Source organism: Astatotilapia calliptera, chromosome 2 (assembly GCF_900246225.1).
Source record: "Astatotilapia calliptera chromosome 2, fAstCal1.2, whole genome shotgun sequence".
Lineage (NCBI taxonomy): Eukaryota > Metazoa > Chordata > Actinopteri > Cichliformes > Cichlidae > Astatotilapia > Astatotilapia calliptera.
Window position 1 is genome coordinate 29,188,218 of NC_039303.1, and position 24,194 is coordinate 29,212,411.

A 24,194-nucleotide genomic window follows, 5' to 3' on the forward strand; every position below is an offset into this window, starting at 1 on the left:
CATGCCATTAGAAACCGAGATTCCCGTTGACATTCTATTATTCACTGCAGTACAAACCTAATGCAACCCAAAAAGCAAGACGGACTACTTCTGAATGTAATTTAACAGCATAAATCTCATTTCAGGTAAGTGAGGGATAAGAAATTGTTTGGACTAGTTGGAGGAAAAAAAATCCAATTACCAGACCCTTCCAAGAGGAATAATGAAAACTGAAATGAGATATGTAAATTCTGTTTGCGAGATGATGACGACAGGATTTGTCAGAGTGGGACCATGACGGTGCATAAACATCTATACGCATATCACGCCTTACACAGGCTTAGCCTTATCCTTCCAGCACTTTAATTTCCCACGTTCTAATTCAAATCCATCATTTCCTCCCTGTCACCTCTTTGATAGCGCCGCTAATGTTGCTTAATGAAATCTGTTGACAAAGGAACAGTGCTCTGTCCTGTTTTCAACATATTGAATTAGCTGTCTGCGGATGGGAGAGGGAGAAAGAGAAAGAGAGAGAGACGGGTGGGGATAGAGGGTGGGGGAAATGGATGTCCTCCCCCAGTCACTGTCAGAGAGAGAGAGGCACCATGAATCTTTATGTTTGTCTCTCTCCTGGGGTTAATGTGGTTTTGATGAAACAGTATTTTAACACCTGACTTGGTCAAGTAAAAATAGAGGTGAGGTGAGGAGAGAAGCCGAGGGGAGAGGAGAGGAGAAAGGATGATTTAAGAGGAAGTAAGTAATGGATTTAACTTAGTGGGCCGAAGCCTCTCAGGAGATAAGAGCACTGTCCTCTTAATAGGATATTGAGTGTGTGTGAGAGTGTGTGTGTGGTTATGATGAGGGAGGCATGTAATGTAATAATAAAACATGAATAAGCTTGAGACCAGCAGCTCACTGGTGAGCAGAGTTTAAGTTGGGCCACAGGGACCCATCACTCCAGCAGCTAACTGAACCCCTCCAACTAATTTACCACAGAGAGCAGAGGGATTTCCTAGCCCTCCCCCGGCTTTTTGTTCTTCCTCTTTTTTCGCCTTTAACACGACTCCTCCTCAGCTCAGTCCCAGCTCACAGGCAGTGTTGGTCATTAGCGAGGCCTACGTCCCGACTTCTGCGGGTCAGGGCACAGACCTTGATAATCGCAGTTTGTGTCATACTGATTGGTTGGAGTTGCAGTTGTGGATTTCGCTGGTGCAGTAAGGATGGAGGTCTGGGTAGGTGCGTGGGTCAACAAAACATAAGGATGCGCATGAAAATGTTTATTAGCCAGTTAGCATTATCTATTTACTATTATTTTTGTACTCCACCTCCTACCCTATGACCCTAACCCCCAGCAGGTCGTGGCAGACCGCTGCCAGAGATTTCCTCTTCTTAAACGTTTTTCCTTGCCAAGGTTGCCAAGTGCTTGCTCATAGGGGTCAAGTGGTTGTTGTGATTTTCTCTGTATTATTATAGGGTCTTTACCTTACAATATAAAGCACCTTGAGGTGACTGTTGTTGTGATTTTGTGCTATATAAATAAAATTGAGTTCATTTGAATTCTTCCCTCAGTCCTGAACTGGAACAGTGTGGTTAAGAAAATGTATAGATGGATGGATGTTCTCTAACTATAACATAAATGGAAGCTTATGGAGGCTATTTGAATCTACAGCACACTTCAACCACAGTGTCACCGTGCTATAAAGATCAATGTATGTGTGTATGTGTGTATGTACGCATGTATGTTCCCTTCTCCTTCTAGACGAGTGGACCAATCTTGAACAAACTTTGCATTGAAATTGCCTAGGGCACCGTGAGTGCCAACATCTATATAGCTTATACAAAAATTCTATCTAAATCTCACAATCATATATATTTGTACATTTGACAGTTCAATTGAGCAGTTATCTTCCAAAGGAGCTGAGGAGATTAACATGCTTAATGTTGGGATGTCCCCCCAAAAATTTCCAACACACAAAAACATATACTGCTCTACTTTTATTGATTGTGTCTCATCAGACAAAATTGCGCTGTTAAGGTAAGTTCCTGACTGAAATGTTGGAATACATTACAGCGAAAGTGACAAAAAGTCTTCAGTTCCCAGATTGCTGCATTTTGCCAATAACTGTCATTAAGACTTTGAATTAGCTGTGTAAGACACTAAAGTGCTGTCCATTATGTTTTACGGTTTCTGTGTATTGGACTGTGTTTCACTGCTGACAACCAAAGGGTTGAATACAAGGACAAGAAGTTAAGATGAACATGGACGTCAATAAGAATCTACAGTGTGTTATACCAAGGACGGAGCCTCACTTCTTTATGGCATTTTCTGCCCCTGGATATCGATCTTCGCCTCCCCCAGCCCTAACTTCTTCTATTTACTTTCTTCTTGACTTATCACAAAGGTTAAACCGTGAAATGTCTTTTCTAATTACATGGTGAGTTTGTGTCTATGTGCGATTTTATGTAGCTCAGGAGGCGCTTACAGGTAGGAGTTAGTGGCTAGAAAGAATTGCACGGGACAATGGGTGAACAGTTTTTCCAAAATGCCCAGTGACATCACAGGCAATGTGATGTTTTGAGAAATTTGCTCAGCAGACTATTGGGAACCTGCAGCTCAAAATGAATCAATGCAGTGGAGGCATCTGGGTAGGAAGAAAAGGTGACGACTGATGAATTTGAAGAAGAATGAGCACATTGAGTAAGAGCATCAAAACTATAGATGCTCATATTCCAATGATGCTAACAGAGTTATGTCTCACCTCGGAGGAGTAAGTGTGCCCATCAGAACCACAAACAGGAGTTGACTGGAGGGCTGAGCAGAGCCTGCATTTCCCATGAGCACCAGCTTCAAGCCTATGCTTGTGGCCTGCACTGCCTTTCCTGGGTTTCACACTGGTGGAGAGAAAAAAACATTACAAACAATGTTTTAGACCAGCGGTCTCCAACCTTTTTTGAGCCACGGACCGTTTTATGCCCGACAATATTTTCACGGACCGGCCTTTAAGGTGTCGCGGATAAATACAACAAAATAAAACTAGTACCGGTACTGAAAAAAAGAAGATTTATTCATAACACACGTGAAAAGACCCAGGAAAACCGAGTTAACGATCAAAACGATAACAAAATAATGCTGAAAACCGATTAAAAACCCTGAAAACCATACATTCCACACCTGAGCCTCAACTCTCGCGGCCCGGCACCAAATGACTCACGGACCGGTACCGGTCCGAGGCCCGGGGGTTGGGGACTGCTGTTTTAGACAGTTATATGTTTGACTTTTGACATACAAAGTAAAAGATTACACAGAGCCAGAAGCCAAACTTTTAGTAGTACATATAGTATAGGCATAATAACATTTGTGTGCAGAGGGAAATTGTTGTAATGATCATAATTCTTTTTTTTTGTCAGAGTCAGAAGAAGCAGATTTTCTGAGAAGTCCCTTTCAATAAGCAGTGTAATTATGTTTGATCCAAATCTTGCAGCAATTTCTGTCTAAGTGCTCTCATTGAACACCCGGCTGCCTCCTGATCTATCAAGCAGATAATAAAGCTGAAGAGACTCTTGAAAATTCTGTAAATTTCTGTAATATTTCTCAATTTGGAGAACACCTCTGACCAAGTGAATGTCTGACATGTATAAAATATTCAAGAACAAAAAATAGTAAAAAAATCCATTCCAGAAACCCCCCCCTCCCAAACCAAACCAAACCAAACAAAAAAAACTTTCCCACTGGAATATTACCGTAAGTGTCGGGCTATAAGCCGCTACTTTTTGCACAAGCTTTGAACCCTGCGGCTTTTAGTCAGGTGCGGCTTTTCTATGGATTTTCCATGATTTTTGTCATATCGTAAGACGATTTGTTTTGTTTGTTCCGGTGTTGTGCGGCACTACGTTGCCTGGCGGAAGGGCATGTGATCAGACACACAGTATCGGGTTCAAGAGTGGTATGTTGGTCACATGTCCATCCGCCAGGCAACATAGTGCCGTACAAGTAGCGCGAAAAACAAACTTCAAAGTACCGCTATGCGACACTGGAGAAGAGGACTTTGGTGGTTTTAGTGTGCAGGAAGAAGAGAAAGATGGTGACTTTTCTTCTTGTTAAAGCCGTGTCACTACACCTGAGCCTAAAAGGTAGTCCAATCTATTTTTCTGGTGTGCTGTAGGTTATTGTTATGTACTACATTTGTTACTCATTCATGAAGCACAGTACATGTTTTGTACTTGTAATTACCGCTACTTGTACATATACCTAAAAAGTTATGTAAATATGTACCCATAACTTGTTTTTCAAAATATTAATAAAAGGGGTGTGTCTCCAAACAGCCATCTCTTTCCTGACAATTCGCTTTGTGCATATTCTCTTACATATGATAAGTCAACATTGAAACACCTGCGGCTTTTAGTCAGGTGCGGCTAATGTATGTACAAAACAGGATTTTCCCCTGATTTTAGCTTGTGCGGCTAATATTCAGGTGCGCTTTGTAGTCCGGGAAATACGGTAACTTACAAACGTTTTCACAAATATTTTGTTCTGATCAACAGTTTCATGTACAGTTATGTAAACTGGTAAGTTTTACAGCATACACAGCAAATAAATCATTGTTGGCTAAATTATCCAGTCCTGAGACTCGTTCATTAAGTGAATTAAATACCTTAATCAAATATACAGCAAAGCATTACAAAAAAGATACTAAATATAAAAAAATGGTTGGCAAATATCCTTAAAATGAGGGCCCGGTGGTGCCAGTGTTCGGCAGCCTCGCCTCTGTCAGTGCGCCCCAGGGTGGCTGTGGCTACAATGTAGCTTGCCATCACCAGTGTGTGAATGTGTGTGTGAATGGGTGGATGACTGGATATGTAAAGCGCTTTGGGGTCCTTAGGGACTGGTAAAGCGCTATATAAATACAGGCCATTTACCATTTACCATTTAAAATTGCAACTATTTATCCCATATTTTAAAATTTAAATAAACACAGCTCGCAGCTTTCAAATGAAGTGAATAATCCAAAGGTCAAAGGATTAAACATGGAAACCATTTATGAACCAAATAAAAGAATACATAAAACACAAAACAAAAAATGCAACAAATCACCAAATAAGATCAAGATAATAAAAGCACAGGATTAAGGTATTACAATCTTCAGTCACCCCACATTTATTTAAACATGTGCAAACCTACATGTAAATACAGTATATAAAACAAAAAACAGAGTTTGTACAATTCTAACAAGCCTGAAAATCAATATTTGTTATGACCAAATTTATTCTTGAACAAAGCCTGACCTCTCTGAGAGAAGCTTTTTTTCAAATTTCTGAGTTTTTTAAATAGTCTTCACCTCCACAGAGCCTCCATCGTGTTTCTCAGATGGCTGTAGACACTCACTGTGGTATCTCTCTCCTGACCTCCTCCGTACATACTGACAGGAATCTGAGCTAAAAATGTCACATTTGGATTCATCACCGTATAAGACCTGTTACCACTGATTTTCAGTCCACTTCTTGTGTAATCTGGAATACCTCAGCCTAAACTCCCCATTTTCCTTCCTTAAGAATAGCTTCTTGACAGCTATCCTTCCACTGAGATCAGTTCTGATGAGGCTTCAGCGAACAGTAGATGAATCGACTGAAGGCCATATTTATCTCTCAGGTCCTGTGTCAGGTCTTTGCTGGATTTTTTACTGTTTCTTAACCTGTATTGTTCATCTTTTGTAGATAGTTTTTTTTTCCAGGCTTGTAACTTCTTCTTTTGTTGTCTACACATCCAGTTTCCTAATCTAAAAAAAGTACTATTTCATGCCTATCAAACTGCAGCATTTAAAACTGGTTCTCTGCTAAACTATCTGTGTGAACACAACACGGGTGCATTCTTGATGTTTGAATGATTCATAGGTCAGTGTTCAGGGGCTTAAGAAATCCTGAAAATCTTTTAAAAAATTGTCAGGTAGAAGGACTGGATTGAAAACGAGTGAACAAGCAGCCAATGTCCAAAGAAAAACTTAGACAGACCTACAGAAAGCCTGAATAACTGAACTATTGCTCCTGATTAATTGAAAAAAAAAAAATCAGTCTTGCTCCTACAAAGCAAATTATATATACAAAATGAGGGGTCGTTCAAGACTTTGTCCCAGTAATGTACATTTAAGTCTATTCCATTATAAAATCATGTTAAGAGCGCAACAAACTAACTAAACTAGTTAATGCTGCTAAAGCACAGCAGGCATGCACACATCACTGAAAAATAACCCATACAATCAGCTAAATGTAGACAAAAGTTCATCACAAAGGCCAACGCTTCCCCTCATCCATCTCCCAATCATTTTATTAGAAGACAAGACAGTAGCGATATTTCCATCTCAAACAGACAAAAGAAAGTGATCATTATCTCCCTCATCTAACAATATATTTCAGCTACCCGCTGAGAGTTTCCAAGATGCTGTAGTCTGTAAAGTTTCTGATTTGACATAAGTACAACCCCGTCACAGCGGGACAGAGGGGGCGAAAAATTATAAACGAGCCTCCATAATGGTTTTTGAATTACAGCTTGGTTGCTAATGTAGACGTTCAAGCCTGCAGCTAAATATTATCACCCCAATAAGAAAAGTCAGTTTTATACTCAAATCTTTCAGTTTGAAGAGGAAGACCAAAGAGTGCTTGGGATTTTTGTGTCGACAGCTGTTTAGAAAAGGAAACTAATTTGCATAAGGATTTTTGCTTGTGCTGTTTACAGGGAAGCAGTGAGTAAAATCTAGATAAACAGGACATACTTCATCACTGTGTAAATTATTACACAATATGTGTTTGCCAATGTCTGGAGAACAACAAAGTTTGGATTTGGCCTCTAGGAGGACACTGAATCGGTTTTATGCCAATTGGTGCAACTAGTTTATCTTAAATTGATTCAAAATAATATACATATCATTGTCAAAAGCTCGGGTGAATGATAATACTTGGAAATTTCACAGTCCAGGTGAATAATTTGTCACATTAGAGCGAAAATAGCACTTGTAATTAATTTAATACAAATGGAGGGAAAGAAAGGATTATAGTCAAGATTCTTAGGAGCTAATGACTTGAGGAAATCAATTAAACCCAAGACAGAGACAGAGAAATATTCTGATGTCTTCTTGAAGAAATGCTTCTTGAACTGAAAAATTGAAAACCCTTAAAATTGGCAATGGTTGAAAACACAAACAAATTGGGTGGTGACAGAGCAAACAGATAGTGTGATTAAAATTAATTGGTGTTGGGAATACGTAAGCCAATGTCTGTCAATGAAGCACGCTGAGTTATTACACAGTGCTAACACACAAAACACAAAACGATACTTGTTTGCTTTTGCTTGATGTAATTTGTTGAAACTGCCTTGCAGGTAGTTAGGATATTGAAGTTAAACTTGGCATAGCACTTTAAAAGATATAATAAGTTGTAGCTTTTCGAGCTCGCTTAATAGCACAAATTTGATTTAAAGAGTGAGAAAAAAAACTCCCGCTGCTCTTCGGTATATGACAAAGATAATATGTGTTTCGAAACTGTTTCAAAACTGCTCAAAAACACAATTAACGTTGCATTATCATAATCACATTCACAAACCTGTTTCTGATGTGTTGTAAAGACTGCAACAGAGTATGTTGGAGATTCACATTATAATAGTGTGTCCCTTTCATCAAAAAGTACAAGCTCACTCCAGTATTTTTCTCGATCTTAAGATTTCTTTTAGCTTTACATTATTCTTAGGTGCAATTTAGATGCTGGCCATTGTTAAAGACAAACTTAAATTATAACAAATCTCTCATTTTTCATGCTTTGTTCCTTAGGAGCCAGACTTTCTTATCATTTTTAAAGTGGTCTTCACCTTTCTGAAGGTCTTTCAAAGCGTTTCTTAGACATTGGCTGCTTTTTCACTCATTTTCAGTCCAGTCCTTGTATCTGTTTCTGGGTTTGTTAAAACACTTAACAACAAAGTGTTCACACATTAAAAAGGCACCTAAGTCAAGGAACAAACCACTGTTGTGTCTATACATAACAGGCAACTTAGCAAAAAAAACCAAAATTTTGATCCACCATGTAATACCATCTGGAAAAGTAATTGGGAACTGCATGATTTTTCTACAGTGACCTGAAACACTCGTAATGTAGCAAAAAGCATACCTCATACTGTTCCACACAAAGTGGAATCATAGATTGGCCTCCCCAGAGCCAGTGTGGGATGTGGGATCATCTTGACAGACAACAGAACAGAAGGTGGACAATATCCAAAGAAGAGCTTTGAATGTCCTTCAAGAAGCCTGAAGAACTATTTCCAACAATTACTCAAAGTACAAGAAATCTTGCTCGAGAAAGTTCAGGCTGTGCTGAAGAATAAAGGTGGCTGTACCAAATACAACTTTCAAGTTATTTCCTTTGCAAAACATGAAGAAATGGGGGGTGGCTGAAGACTTTTCAAAGCACTGTAACTGACTCTTACCTGTGGCCTGGCTGCTTGTGATTGGTGCAGATCGCCGTCTGGTAGTCATGACTGACACAGATCTTGTGAGGAGGACAGCGAACCTTCAGGCATGGATCCTTGGTGGCATCTGGTCCTAAAAATGAGAAAGCAGAAACAAACTTCATCTCTGAGCTGCAAAGAATAAGTTATCAGAAACATATAGAACAGGAGGATCAGCACAATGAAGCGCTGGGGTTGAAAACTGATGCAGCAAAACATCCAGCTCCTCTTTTGGTTTTACAGTTGGCGGGCTCTTATGTTCTACTAACTGAAGCAGGCAGAAAAATAATGAGTTGGAGAAAACGACAGAGGAGAAGAATGGTAAAAGGTATGAAGTAAACGTTGAGTTTTCCGCGTTGTGAGCTGCTTAATGAGTACTATTCTCTCCGAGCGTCAACCCCATCTTCCTCCAAATCAATCTCCAGAGTGACATTATTGCCGTGGCAGCCAGGCACAGCTGGCTGGTGTCCAAGATGACAAAAGATCAAAGCAGCTCATTGACTCTGAGCATTGTGTCATTTCACACTAGGCTAACAGCACAAACCCGCTTTCATTTGACAGACTGAGGAAAAGGGAAAAAAACAAAAAACCCCATAGGAGGCGTGTGAGGTGAAAGCGACAGTGGGAGTAAAAGAAAAAGACAAGAGCTTTTAGCACAAATGGAGTGAGAGAGGCCAGCCAACACCAGCCAGTGCACTCTGGACTAGTGGTCATAGTAATTCTGTCAATTACACAGTCTGTACCAGATATGTATAAAAGAAAGATGAAAGCCCTTAAAATGGACAAACCCGAGTGACAAGACAAAGCTAATAAAATGAGATCAAAGACGGAGCGGGTTTTTAAACCGCATACGGAGACTGCATGCTGTCCCCGCAGTGAGTGGACAAAAAATGATTTCAAATCCTAAGTTAATTAAGAGTGAGTACAAAGTGTATAGATCAAAGCCCAGCATTATGTACAAGTCATTACCATGAGGCTGCTAACATCATAAAACAAGAGCGGCCTTGTCTCCATTAGGAAACTAATGGGTTGTGTTTGAGCCACAGCTGGTGTCTGATGCCAACATCAAGTAGTTTCTGACCTGATCACACACCGCGCTACGGTTTGCATTATACTTTATCATCATTAAATTGTCCAGAAGTCCGAACACGGTGCTGCAATCTCAACAATCTTTGGGGAAAATATATAAAACAGCTATGTATATAAATTGTAAACATGTGCTACTGTGAATATCTGGAGCTGTCAGATATTATGGAAGAGCTTTCTTTATCTCTGAGGAAAATGTACAAACCAAACACTAAAGATGGTGAAGCTTAGATAGTCTCAAGGAAAGAGATTCATAGTCCCCTGTAGACATCTGTCATAAATGAGCAGCACACTTTTCTTCCTCCTTACAATGCGTGAAACGCATGCACAGATGCAAAAATACATTTATAAGCCTGCATGGCCTCTTGTAATCTCCAGAATGCAGAGAGAGATGGAAGGTCAACCTCCCTCCTGATAGCTGTCTGTTGTGCAATGTGCTTCTTTTGCCTGCTGATTTGGGGGCCTGTCCTCACCTCCATCTATCAGCACTGGAAGAAACCCATCTTATTTCACTTAGCTGAAAGATGGCATTACCACTGCAAGGAAATGAGAGATGAAGGAAACGAGGAGAAAGTGACAGAGGAAGGATGGAGGAAAGAGGGGGTGGATAGGTACCTGGTTAACAGAGGATTGGAGGACAATTTGGGATCATTGGGCGACCTCCACTCTTAGATAAATTGGAAAACACACACACACACACACACACACACACACACACACACACACACACACACACACACACACACACACACACACACACACACATACAAATAAGGGACACCTAAATACTCCCAATCACAGAGGATCCTATCATATGTAAGTTTTATGTAGTAAACAGTAAGAAGTCACTTTATAGAGACAATGATAGTCCAAATGAAATATTGTGTTCAGCTGGTGTTGAGAGTATTTTGGATAGGTGAAGAATTACAGTAGATAAAAATTAAGTGAAACCAGGACAAGAAAAAACAAGGGAAGAGAGAAAAAGGGTGAATAAAGCAGGAGAAGGTGGAAGAAAGAGGAGCCAAGATAAGGATGAAAGTTTAAGGAAAGGAAAGAAAAAAGATATTGAAAAGAGAAGAGAAGATGACAGGATAAAGAGGATGGAGAGAAGGCAGAGAAGAGAAGAAGCGACTAAAAGAGTGCTGGGTGACAGAGAGTTTTATCCATCTATTTAAAGCTTGAGTGAGCAGCACTGGTGGTTAAACCGGCCAATCAATTGTAATGCAGGAGCACTGCAGCACATTTGCCACCTCTCTTTCAGTCTCTCCTCTGCTTTTCTCAAGTATTTCTCAAGTATAAGTCGAAATGCACAAGTAACAATCAAATTGCACTTAGTAAAAGTGATTTTACTTTAAAATGTTCAATTTTTACCACATTTCTATAAATAAACCCACTCTCTGCTGCGGATATGATTTTTTCCATAAAGAAACAGAAAGTGCAAAAAATCTGGTCCTCGTCTGTGAGCATGAAGTAAATATGATTCATTGTATGACACGCGCAGTGGATAAACCATGCTTTGCTTTACAACTGAGAACTCATAAAGGAGAAAAATATGGAGCAAATCATGTGTGTGTTCTTTGTGTGACGCTAACCATTTCTGCAGAAGAGCAACAGTCTTACTCACAGACACCACTACTAATTTGTTTAGCCATTGTCCTTGGCCATATGTAGGGATGACTGATTCCCCTCGGGTGAAGGGTTACCAGTCTGTTGGGATGAGACAGATGGAAGAGCTGGCAGAGCTGTAGCTGAGGGTGAAGAACGCACAAGATGCCTGCAGAGCATTAACAAATGCCCTCCGTTTGAATTCAAGATTGGCATATTTATTTTTTTCCTGTCATTAACAAACATTGTTTGTATATAAACACTAGTTTGTGGGGCTTGTGGCATGGAATTCAGCGTTTTAAAGTGTACAATAATGGCAAAGTTGAGCTTCCTCAATGGACAAACTCTACGACTTTTAAGAATCTGCCTTTGAGAATCTCTTGGCCTACACATACATAAACAATGCATGGCTGTTGTAGTGCTTTGAACACTGCAAACCCAACATCAGCCCCACTCCCATCTGGTCAGATCTGCTTTTATATAGTGTAGTGAGGATCAATATACTCCCTGGTTGGTAGCTCACGCTCAGAGAGCACAGCAAACACATAAAAGAGAACACATTACCTGCTGAAATCAAATGTTGTGCTGCATCTTAGTAGGAAAGATAAGCTCAACTGAGTGAACATTAGGATCAAAGTCACCCTCTTTAAGATCATGTATAAATAATATCCATATATGTCTATCGGTGAGAGATTAATCAGCTCTCAGCATACACATAAATCATTGTGTTAATGTTTTGTCTAAGCGGCACGTCTTTTATGCACTCTAGTTTTAATAAATGCCTCACGCATTAATTTTCAGAAGCCATAATAATAAAACCCAATACTTCCATCACTCTTTTCACTATGTTACATACTGTTACAGTATATCTCAAATACCATCTTTCAGCTCTCATATAACTGACAAAAGAATTGAATTATGACTGCAGTGATTCACTTTGTGCTTATATGGCAAGCTTTTAAAGATGCAGTATATTTTTTTTTCATACGTGTGTGTTCTATGTATATCCAAATCCTTAGGGACTAATAAAGTATGCTGATTCTGATTCTGATAACAGTGGGTCTCATACTCATCTGTCATATTTTAGTAAGTTCTAGTGCTATAAGATTATTATTATATGATTATTATTTCAAATAACTATAGATTAGATGCGTAATGATTTATTTGCTTATAAAAACAGGCGATAATTAACTTTTCCTGATGTCTCAAGAAAGGTGTCCAATTATAACAAAACGTCTCAGTTTTTCAGCGTTCAGTCCACTGTGATACTACTCTCTGCTGATGTAACTCAAATGCTTGGAATTGTTTCTTGGCTCAACCACATTATTTCGGTGTTGTATGGCAAGCCATGGGTGATGTCTCTTTTGGTAAGAAGATTGTAATACTACCTGCATGCTGCTAATAATTCAGACCTCTCTGTCTCAGATGCAATAGTTTGGAAAACCAAACTCATGACTTTATGCATTTTTAAAACACAGGGAGAAGTAAAAAAGAAAAAAGAAAAAAAAAAAGGTAAACAGACTGCTTTTTTAGAGTTCTCTTTTACTTTTATCCACCAAACAGTTATTACTATGCATACAGTGCTTTTCTCAGCACAAACCCTTTTGATGAACATATTTTAGGAACCTGTACCTTTCCCAAAGACACTTTGACCAATCCTCTGATTAGTGGACAACCTGCTCTACCTTTCGAGCCATAATTGCTCTAAATTATTCCCTCGTTTTCTGCAATTTTCACACTTTGCAAAGCGTTCTTGTGGTCCACAGATCAAAAGTTTGAAATCCCTGGTTTAGAGGAATATGCCCAGAGGGATACGGGAAGAGGATTTCAGTGATTTTAAACTCCCTGCTTTTTTTCAAGAGATAAAATCTGGCAACTGTAGTAAAGTGATGACATTGTTGTAGTCATTATTTAAAAATGAAACTTGCAGATATGGAGGTTTAATGTCCTCAGTCTCCTCATTTTCCAGGAGATTCAATCCCATACATAAATTGTAGCTATTTAATTGCTGCAACCCTTCCTGGCAGAAAAGCACATTGTACTTGTGGCTGTAAAATGTTATCACAATTAGAGCTGACAGTAAATGACCCTACTTGCTTACGTTTTTGTCTTCGCAAGACTTTTTGTCCCTCTTTTTAAAACTTTAATGTTCCTTAAGAGGCAGGTAAAACTTCCTAGAAAAGAAGCGGTGGAAGATAAAACACTCCTCTTGTGTCCTCTAATACTGGATGAATGCCAGGGTGAAGTGCAGTGATTGGGTAATAAAGATAGAGTCCAATAGTAGAGGCCACAATCCCAGCAAGCCCTGCCAGAGAACAGACCGTAACCTCAATTTAATTGTTGTTGAGCTTTACATGGGTCAGCCAGATATTTTTAGTAACCTTTGTGTATGGATGTGTATATTCCTTTATTCATTCTGTTCTCAATTGCTCGCCATTGTTTGTGCTCCTCAGATAAACAGCTACTTTCGGCTGCTCCCTTATTCACTAGAGGTCACAGCAGATAGCTCTGCATATTTGACATGGCAGATATTTACATGAGATGTATCCTCACGCAACCCCCGAGTGATGTGTTTCCACCTGGGGTTGAACCAGGGATCTTTGACTTGTTAGGTAAACGTGTTAACCACTTTTTTTTTCTAATAACACATAAGCTTGAAATTAAATAAACAAGAGCTCCAAAAAACATTCCCAAAGGACAAATTCACAACTCTTATTAGAAATATGAGCACCACTTTTAGGCTTTGATACACTAATTAAAAAGGTGTTTCTTCTCTTTTTCCTTAGAGGGTTAGAAATAAAAACAAGACGGGGAAAAAGAGAGGGAGATAGACAAACATATCAATAGGAGATTAAAATCTTCCCTCTATGCTTTGTGAACATTCCTCGGGATCTTACTATTTGGCCTCAAAGAGGTTCTAGAGCAAAAGATGTCAGAGAGGAGTGATAGAGGGATGAAAGCAAGCACAGAGAGCCTTGGGGACAGCACAGGGAAAGAGCAGAATCACCATCCAGAAAATTAATTATTGAAAACATGGGCAAATCATATTATTGTGGATGTAACTGAGGAATGGAGAAGATAAACAGGCTGCTACAGTTTGAATGTCAGAGAGCACATTGGCTTACGGAAGAAAAATATCTAGAGAGAGAGGCTATTGACTATCACTTACAAGCTGAATATTCATCACTGCCAAACAACCATTATATGCACACACACATATACACACTTTATTGTGAAAAATCCCTAAAAGAGGACGCTTTGTGAAGCTGTGGCTGGCAGAAAAACAATTCTAAAAGGACACTATGAAAGAAAATAATCAAAGAGTCTTTGAAGACAGCTTCAAAGAAAAGGCACAAAGATGCTTTTAAGGACAACATGCCTACTAGAGGACATTAATTTCTGGTGGAAGTTGTTAATAGTCACGGATGAAACAAAGTTAATGCCAAAGCTACCTAGCCTGTCTTGCTTGAAGCATGTTTATAGTTTTTACTGTTGGTGTGAAGAACAGAGCAAAAATAACATAGAATATGCATGAAATTGTCTAGTTTGGGATGGAGACACACTTTTAAAGTGTTCAAACAATGCTAGATGTAGAAGCTGGGGGGTCATGTTGCATCCTCGCTGAGAAAATAAAAACAGGACGTCAGCTGAAGCAAGCTGCTGATAACAGCTGTTAAACCAAGTTATTAGGCAACATAGCTATGCAGTGATAACTTCAGCAGTTCAGGCCTGTAATATCTAGGTACAGCAGGCTATTGTACAGCTTATCAAGTATTTAAAAAAAAAACAATGTAACACACAGAGTAGAATTTTGACAGGTTGGTGGATTATAATTTATAGCTTATTATAATCTGAGGGACCTGTGAATTGCAAATTATGTCCATTGACTCCAAAGATAAGTCATTTCCCTCAAAATCACAAATGTGAACCTCAAGGAAGTACAAACTTCTCCGGCACAATAGTAAGGGATTCATCCTCTGAGGACCATCATGTTTGTCACAATCTTTTTCCAATCTAGCGTCAAAATTTATTTTAATGTATTTTGTTTTTTAAATATTTTAGTATGAAACCTGTGATGAGCAAGCATTTGCATTTATTTTGAAGCCCTGCATCATTACACAGTTTTGTAAAATGCAGTCTGTAATTTCCTTGCTCCTTTTCTTCAAAGCAATGCAAGGAAGAAAGAAAGAAATATTATAGACATTACACCTGTGGGCACCAGATGCTTGAATGGCAAGGAGCTATTCAGGAGGGGAAGTTTTTCCATTTTATTCACTCTAGAATTCTTTTTAAAAAAAGGAAAAACCTTTTTTTTAATGCTTGTACAATGTCAAGTGGTCTCCTTTCTTCTTCTTTAAGAAGATCCCCAAGGCACTTAACTGGCCATGTGTTGCTGCCAGACAAGTAGCTTGTGTCAGCTTGACCTTTAGTCAATTTCAGGAGAGGTCACAATGAAAGACCACAAGCTTGACTTACAGTGTGATTTTTGGCTCATTGACACACTGTGATCTCGTCCTTTTTTTTTTCTGTACACACACACACACACACACACACACACACACACACACACACACACACACACACACACACACACACACACACACACACACGTGAATACACAAACATGCACACATGCACAGAGGACAGATCTGACCTCTTGCCCCACCCTTCAGTGTCAGAGATAATTAAATGTTTCTGCACTGTCCTAGACTGTGGCATTCATTAATCTGAAGCTGAAGTGTGTGTTTGTGTGCACGTGTGTGTACAAGCATGGATAATCTCACACAGATATAGCCCAGTTTTCCCCCTGCTTTTATCTCGTCTCCTCTCCTGTTATCAGTAACTAATCTCACCATCTTATTATTGTTCCTAGAAAAAATTACACAAACAGCAGTTAACATGGCCAAATAACGTGTCCTTTATATCAACTTTGCATAAAGTGCGTAAATCAAATAAATATTGTGCTCCATTTAAATGGGAAATCCGTGAAGTTTATTTCCCAATAGTCCACACAGGGTCAGCACCAGTGAATCACTTTACTTTACTCTGTTACTGAGTTTTTTGGGTCCTACAACTCACAGCCATGATCACTCTGTTTTGAAGCTAATGTATAGCCAATCAAAAGCATGTTTTAGGATACGCAGCACTGCATTGTTATACAGTGACACTGCTTTCATCATCAAGATGACATCAAACACAAAAGAACCTGTAAATAACTAAAAATAACCAGACGTCCAGATGCATCTGTGAAAATGTACTGAAAATGTATCCAGGGTTTCGCAACATCACAGGTCTTTTTCGTAGAAAGTGCGGATTACTATGTGTTCCCGTGTTATTTATCTTGTACTGAATTACAGATAAAAATATGTGTAACTGGGTAACAACTCTGTCATTTAAGGTGCACTGTGCATCTTTGGTAGCACAACAAATCCTCCACACAGCATAACAAGCACTCTCAGGGGATGGTCATTACAACTTGCTCCCCTGGTGCATGCTCTTGAAATGATTCTGTGAGTTTCATGGTTATGCCTTGTCAATACCTTCTGGCGAGTGGACATAGGAGCACTTCTTATGTTATTTAACAAACTGACCTTGTGTTTTGCGCAATTATTTTATTCACAATCTACTGTGGTGGTGCACAGAGGAAAAACTGCAAAAATTGTATCCAACGTATTAAAGATCTAACTGCATGTTAGTACTGAAGACAAACCTTGAAATTACTATTCGTTAGGAAAGAGGCTAGGCTTGATCATTCTGTGTGAATATGCAGTGATCCATCTAGTTGATGAAGCAATTAGCTTTATTTATCTTTTATTTACCACCATGGCATCTTTGTAATCAAGCTGAACAGGGCTGGGGAACTAAATTAATTAAACACTTTTGCATTATATCCGATGTTATTCATAAACTTCAGCAGACACATCAGACCAGTTTAAGCTCAATGTAAAGTAATGCCACAGTCTATTGTCTAAATCAGTGCCTGTCCACAAAGCACCTTATAATCTGTGATCAGTCTGTATAGCTATATGAGAAGCAACATCATTCTAACCTAATAATACATACACAGCAAGTCAGCTAAATCCGAATAGGTAAATGAACTCTATCTACAAGGACAGGATCGTTATGGTATCAACCAAGTATGAGCTAAAAGTAGCTCAGAGTACCTGGAGCAATAGAAAAACATATATTACCATGGATTTAAATAGAAACTAAACAAACTAAAATAAGAACTCACCATCCTGTACTGTCTTTTTGGCCGAGCTGGAGTGGGCTTTAGTTCTTGGGTCTCCATATCGGCCAGGTTCAGCCACTCGCTCTGAATGAAAAAATCATAAACACAAGACAAATTCATTAGAGAATGCTTTTTCATGGTTAAAGTAATAGTTTACCATATTCTTTAGCCACTTCTTTGTTGCCTTGGTGGTATGTTTTGGGTCACTGTTGTGCTGGAAAATCCATCCATGACCAATCTTCAGTGTTCTGGCTAAGGGAAAGAGGTTCTCGTCCATAATATTACAGTACACAGCCCCATCCTTGAACCAAAAAAGCCTCAACGCACAATGTTTCCATCTCCGTGATATGACCTAAAGAACCGCATCCCCACAATGGTGTTCTCGAGGTCACACACAGGAAGAGAAATTATCTCTTCCCCCAAAGATGCCTTGTGGAGTTGATGCCAGATATCTCAGTTTTGGTTTCAACAGCACCTTCTCCCATGTTTACTGGCAAACTGGTTGATATTCTGTCTCTCTTCATTTAAATTAAACTACCATAAAATCAGAGACACTTCGTTTCTTTTTAAGTGAGAAAACGTAATTATTCAGAAGGAGATCAAATAATTATTTTCCCCACTATAATGTAATTCCCTTCATCTCCAGTTCTGTACTTAATAGACAAACATGTCAAACTCTCAGAAAGAAGGCAAATGCGACTGTGTGCCAATATTTTACACTCCTACTTTGTGTTTTAGCTTAATCAATTTACAACCTGACCAGAAGTATTTCCTCACATAATGCCTCTTAATCACCAGAAATACATTATAGACTCCATTGGCAAATTTGGCAGGGAGGCAAAGTGACAGAATTCTCCTCATTATAAAAGAGTAATTGCTACACTATTCTCGCTCTTACACACTCACAGCACTACAACATCCCATATGGAAGGAAGCCAGTGGCAGCACTACCTCAGGGAGGAAGCAGAGCAGCCAAACACTGAGTTACAGGGAGTTTGTCATGTCTGTCTGTAGGCTGTGACATTAACACCCAGAAATGATTAACTCTCCGAACTCATCCATCTCCAGTATTTATTAGCGAGCAAGACTTTTGAGTGGGGACTGACCACGAAGTGTATTTAATGATCAGGAAAGAGGGTGTGGGTGTTTGTGTGTGTGTGCAAAACTTAGTCCAACTTTTGTCAATATGCCCTCTGTTCATTATTCCTCCCTTCTCTCCCTTTTGCCAGACTTTCTCTCCTCCTCATTATGGGAAAACTTTCTTATCTCTGAGTTATCCTCTCTGCAGGCACTCTCTCTCAAGTGTTCTCTGTAGGCCTCATGTCTATATATCTTTTGTATCCTCCCCTGCCTTCTTCCCTCCCGATACTCCCCGATGCCACTGTCACTTTTGTGTGCTGCCGTTTAGCTCGAGGGCTCCTGCTATGATCGCTTGCAACAACTGCCTGCTCATATCCTCTGAAGTTTATTTATCCTATAATTTACAATTATCATCAGAGTCTCTAGTGGCCACGGGGCAAGAAGGGCAGAATCAAAACAACAACACACCCATTCACTTGACTCTCTGTCTGCGTGATCTACTACTGAGCGCATCTCTCCTTGAAAACAGCTTGTTCAGCACCGTTCAAATAACTGCAGTTCACTTTATTTTGTTGTTGATTTTGGTGGCGGGGGGCAGTAATAATTCACTCCACTCTGTGTGGTCTGCTGACATTTGTCCTTTCTTAATCACTGCTTTAGCGCCTTCCATACCTTTACGTCTTTCCATCTCAGCTGCACAGATATTTAATTGCTTTGTTGTTATGATTGGCTTTGTCTCTTCATTGAATTAACAATACCCACGGTGTGACTGTGTGTATTTACTTCCTCTGCATCTCAGCAGGCTCCAGGTATCATTGATTACCTCCACTGTGTGCGTATTTGACTGGTTAATTTGCTGTGTATGCCTCAAATCAGTGTAGCATGTATCTGTGCTTTTTTGTTGATAATCCCTTTTATGTGCCGAGGCTCAACACGGCGAGAGCTCACTCCTCTGAAAGAGCGAGATAAGGGCTGAGCTGAGGGTCGTGGATATTGAGTCATTTTTTATGATGTGGCCAACAAGCCATTAAAATCAGAGTGGTAAACAATGTTTAAAGAACGCCTGGTGAGCGAGCAACAAACCCTTAGCACATTACACCGAAATGAGATATTTGTTCTTGCTCCAGCACACACTCTGTTTCATACACAGAGCTGAGGTGCTGACTGTTTGTTGTCCTATATGTCTCTTATCAGTTTCCCTCTTTCTAATTCTTTTAGCTCCTCCAGGCGCAGATCAAAGGCGGGTTTATGAGAACGTATTAAGAGGCAGTGACAGAGTTACAGAAGATTAAAGATGGACCAATGAGAAATGGGAACTGACAGACAGAATATCTTCAGAGAGACTGCGACTTAGTGAATTGGAGAAAGAGCTGATGAAATATATAACAACGACGAACACTCTGCTGGGAAAACGCAGTGTCATGTCTAATCAGGCCGATTGGCAATTTGGAAGCTCCAGATTTTCAAGGCTTTGTTTGCCGCTGGTACTGCCAAACCCGAGTGCTTCGCAAACGACTTTGGGTTCTGCTGCCAAAACGGTCCCCATAGCAACCACTAATTCATTATGTAAACTAATAAGAATAGACAAGTAGCAAACACCTGAAAATTGACAACTTGAATTGTATTGTTTTTTTCTGCGCTTGTATTGCATCCTCTAGTTGTATCTTGGTGCCAGTTTGACTCTCCTGTGCTCCTCTGGACTGGCTGTGATAATGAGGCCCTGTCTAGCATTTGTAATCTTCCCTTTGACTCCCCTCTCTGGATAATGCATTGCAATAACAAGCTCACAAATCTGTTGGGCAAGCCCATACGGAGGAAGCCAGATTCAAATAACCAGAATACTGTTTCTACCATTGGTCTTGCTGACAGCACATCCGTTATCTTCTGCCAAGGACTCTTCCTCCTCTCCTCTCATCTCTCTGTCTGTCTACTTGGGCTGAAAAGCCTGTTAAGCACAACTCTCCAACCATTACTGATGGGACTGAAATTAATGCACATGTAGAAAGTTATAAATAATAATTCAGTCTGACTTTGGAAGAAGTCTAAGCTGCCCTGGAGGACATATAGGATTCAGGTTTAACTGGATGGATTCTGAAGACCAGGCAGTAATATGTAATAAGTTGAAACATGGTACACAGTGTGTTACAACAAGGCGAGAGAATGTTGAGACACTGGTTAGTACAATGTTTCAGTAAAAGAAATAAAACACATGCCTAAATTAATGTAAATACAAAAACGTGTGATCCATATTTGAGACTCTCTAACAGAATGTATTTTTTCTACAAAATTTATTAATTTATACTACAAAATTAAATGTAAATGTCAGGACATGGCTGATATTTTAATCACTGTAGTAGGCTGTCACTCTTTTTCCAGGTCACTGCAGTCATGCTTGAAAAGTAAAAACAATAATTAAAGTGTATCTATGTCTTCCAGCTTGTCTCTGACTTCATATGCCTCTGTACTGTCACCGTTGGTGCAAAAAAAATAAAAAGTAGTTTGTTTTTTTTAAACCAAACTCACGTTCTTTTTGAGATGGAATTTTCTCAGCTGTAAATTAATGTTTCTGAATGCAATGCTACAAATATTCTGCAGCTATGGCTGAGGAGATAGAGCAGGTTGCCTATCACTTTGAAGGCTGGTGGTTCAACCTATAGTATGCATGTTGACCCAAATGCATTTATCAGTATGAGTGCGTGCAAATATTCAGTTAAAAGCACTGAGGCATAGAAAAAAGCACTTGTGTAAATAAGTGAACGAGGCCTGTAGTGACAAAACACTGAGTGGCTCAAACACAGTATGAAAGCATTATAGAAGCGTGAGTCTATTTACCTTTCTGATAACCGATTAACTGTGCTAGTAATTACAAACCCATGCTTCGGGTTCGTACCTGTCAAAATAAAACATCAATTCAAACAATTTTTCTTAACAAAAGAAGCAAATTAACCAAAAATAATAACAATAAAAAAATCATTTGTTAAATAATCTTTGTTAAAACTCTGGAAAGAGAAACTTTAGTTGAGAATATTTTGACTAGTTATTTTTGTAGTTTTAATAACATGAGGTTTGGCTTCTGTGGTAAAACATTTATCTTGTTTCATATTCAGTAACCTCTTCCTGATTGTTCCTGGGCCATTTTGGAGTCGTTCTGGCACACTATGAAACATAAGCCCTGATGTGAGTACAGCAGATGTCTATGTAATCCACCTACAGGATGAGCTGAGCTGTCTGGGACTCAGGCCAGTGTAACCCACACAACCCTACCTCCTCAGAGGGCTGTAGAATTTTGTATTAAGTGCAACACGTAAAGAGGCAGTTTTTAACAGTTTTTAACCATCCATGACTAGAAAACAGGCAGGTCAACGAACTGTCACCATGGAAACAAGTTCATGCACAGCAAAATATCTGGGCACATGGACAAGGGAGACTGAAGGGTTGTAGCATTTAATTGCTGTGTGGGATTTTTCCCAAATTTTGCTTTTTAAAGACACATTTAATTGCAAACTTAATTCCTCTCTTTGTGTATCACGCTACGTGCATTTTGATCAAGAACATTATTTGTTTTGCAAATTCAAATTTGCATTTCTCATTTACTTTTCTAAGCACTATTTTAATAAAATTTTTTATCATAATTATTTATTTTACTTGTTAGCAACTCAAAGTTATCTGTTAAAAAAAAAAATTAAAAATTAATGAACTACTAACAAGCAGGAGGGGTGTTCTGTTGGTGAGTTATTCTTTTTTTTAACAATTTAATTTAAAGAATAAAATAAACTGACAAAACGAGCACGAATAGTCATGACTACAAGAGCACATGCACAAAAATATAAGAATAGCAACCAAATTCTTTAAAAAATTAATTAAAGGTGCATGAATAAAGCAACCAATGAACTCTCACAGGCTTTAACTGCATGTGTGCGTGTATTTACGGCACTGTGGCATGTTGATTAACAGTAACCCATTGTTCAATATTATGTAATTTCCATGTGATGAACTCAATACGTCAGAAATAATAGAAAACTGTGTAGAAACAATGAGCAGATACACAGGGCTGTGAAGTGAAAAGGATGGAAGAAAGAGGAAATTATCTTGAAAATATGAAAGAGAACAAATAAAATTGAAGGGACAAAACAAAATGAGGGTAATGTTTAAAGAAAAGGCAGTGAATTAGAATTCAGCTGCTTTAGTAAATTGCCTAAAACTTAACCTAAAGTTAAATAGTTAAGTTTGTGACTACTTTAGTCTTTTAGAAAAATGACTTGTGAGATCTGAGGAGGTGAATGTTTACTTTTAGCTATAGGATACCAACATCTATATGATCTAGCCAATTTACAAATGGGTTTATACAATACATAACAGGTTAAAAAAAATCAAAAAATATTTCCAATTTTGCAGCGTTAGAACCTCCAGTGAGGAACTAAACACATGCAAACAACAGATTTGGAGCTTGAAACGAGTTTGATTTAAGAAATTGTTTGCTGAAATTCAGTGCAAAGAAGTGCATAAAATCTCCTTGTAACTGCTTAAATAATAGATAAACTTGAAAAAGTGCAACTGTAAACTATTCCAGTACTGCTCTATGTGTGGGGAAGTGTTTTAAGCCAATCGTACATCTTTTATAGAAAATTATAGGTGACCACGGCAACCTGCTAGGGACCAAAGCAATCTCAAAAGGTTTTTAGTGCAGCCCTGTATATTTCTTTTCAGTGAATTTCACTGCAAATCAACTGCCAGCAACCACTTTGCAGTTAGTTGGAGAATACACATTTTTCTCTTGTTGCCTTTGGTTGTCAATGAGTCACTCACTGGTCTCTAGGCTTGTGTCACTGTATCCTTAATTGGACACAGTTTTTTGGGGGGATATGTAAAGAAGCCAAAACAGTTAATCCATGACTAGAAATCAGGCAGATCAATGAACTGTCACCATGGAAACAAGTTAACAACATTTAGCCTTAAAACTACTCATCTGTGGGAACTCAGTAGGCACGACATGTATGGAAAACAGATTTAGCACCAGTGGATTTGATGACTCAGCATTACAAACAAGCCATTTGTGATAACACTAATTTCATCCATGCTACCCATGCTACAAAGGTGAACATTAATTGCAGAGTGATTCATCAGGGACTGGATTTTCCCCCAATCAACCTTTCTGCTGCTGATTAGTCTCCAAGGACGACCTGGGATTCATTAGTCAAAGTGAAACCTGCAGGTGCACGGTATTGTTTTTTCTGTACTGACCTCAAATCAAGTGCTGTGGTCGCACATGTCATTTCAGTATCATTAGCGATCTGACCACACACATTAGATTATATAAGATTTAATCATTTTGTACGTTTTTTTTTTTTGCAGTGGTTCCTCACATTCACTCCGTGTTACCTAGAATCTTTATTGTCTACCTTTCAGTTTAGGCAACTTTAATTCCTCATTTTAAAACTTAAAGGAAAACTAAAATCCTCTGAATACTAAAAATTGTAGATAGTTGAGGAGTCAGTTTTGCTTAGATCATGAGTCATTCACATCCAATACTCTGATTTGGTTCAAAGGTGAAGTTTACAGTAAGGAATGAAATGCCTGCAGTATCAGCTGGGTGAAAACTGGACCGACTGAAGAAGCACGTGATAACAGCAAATATTCCCAAAAGAGGACCAGATTGTTAGATTGATTCCTCATACTTATTTGGTGCCTAATCATTTAGCCATCCATTACTCCCAGCTGAGCTGTTTG

General features: G+C 39.0%; 1 protein-coding gene across 2 annotated transcripts in view; it reads right to left on the bottom strand.

The window, feature by feature from the left end:
- spock1 (SPARC (osteonectin), cwcv and kazal like domains proteoglycan 1) overlaps nucleotides 1–24,194 on the bottom strand; it is a 109,329-nt gene that overhangs the window by 24,295 nt on the left and 60,840 nt on the right. For both annotated transcript variants that reach the window (XM_026193125.1, XM_026193133.1), the window contains exons 5-7: nucleotides 17,391–17,471; nucleotides 8,444–8,558; nucleotides 2,739–2,871 (exon numbers count right to left, since the gene is read on the bottom strand). In XM_026193125.1, coding sequence (XP_026048910.1) covers nucleotides 2,739–2,871; nucleotides 8,444–8,558; nucleotides 17,391–17,471 — 329 coding nt within the window. The remainder of the gene's footprint in view (nucleotides 1–2,738; nucleotides 2,872–8,443; nucleotides 8,559–17,390; nucleotides 17,472–24,194) is intronic.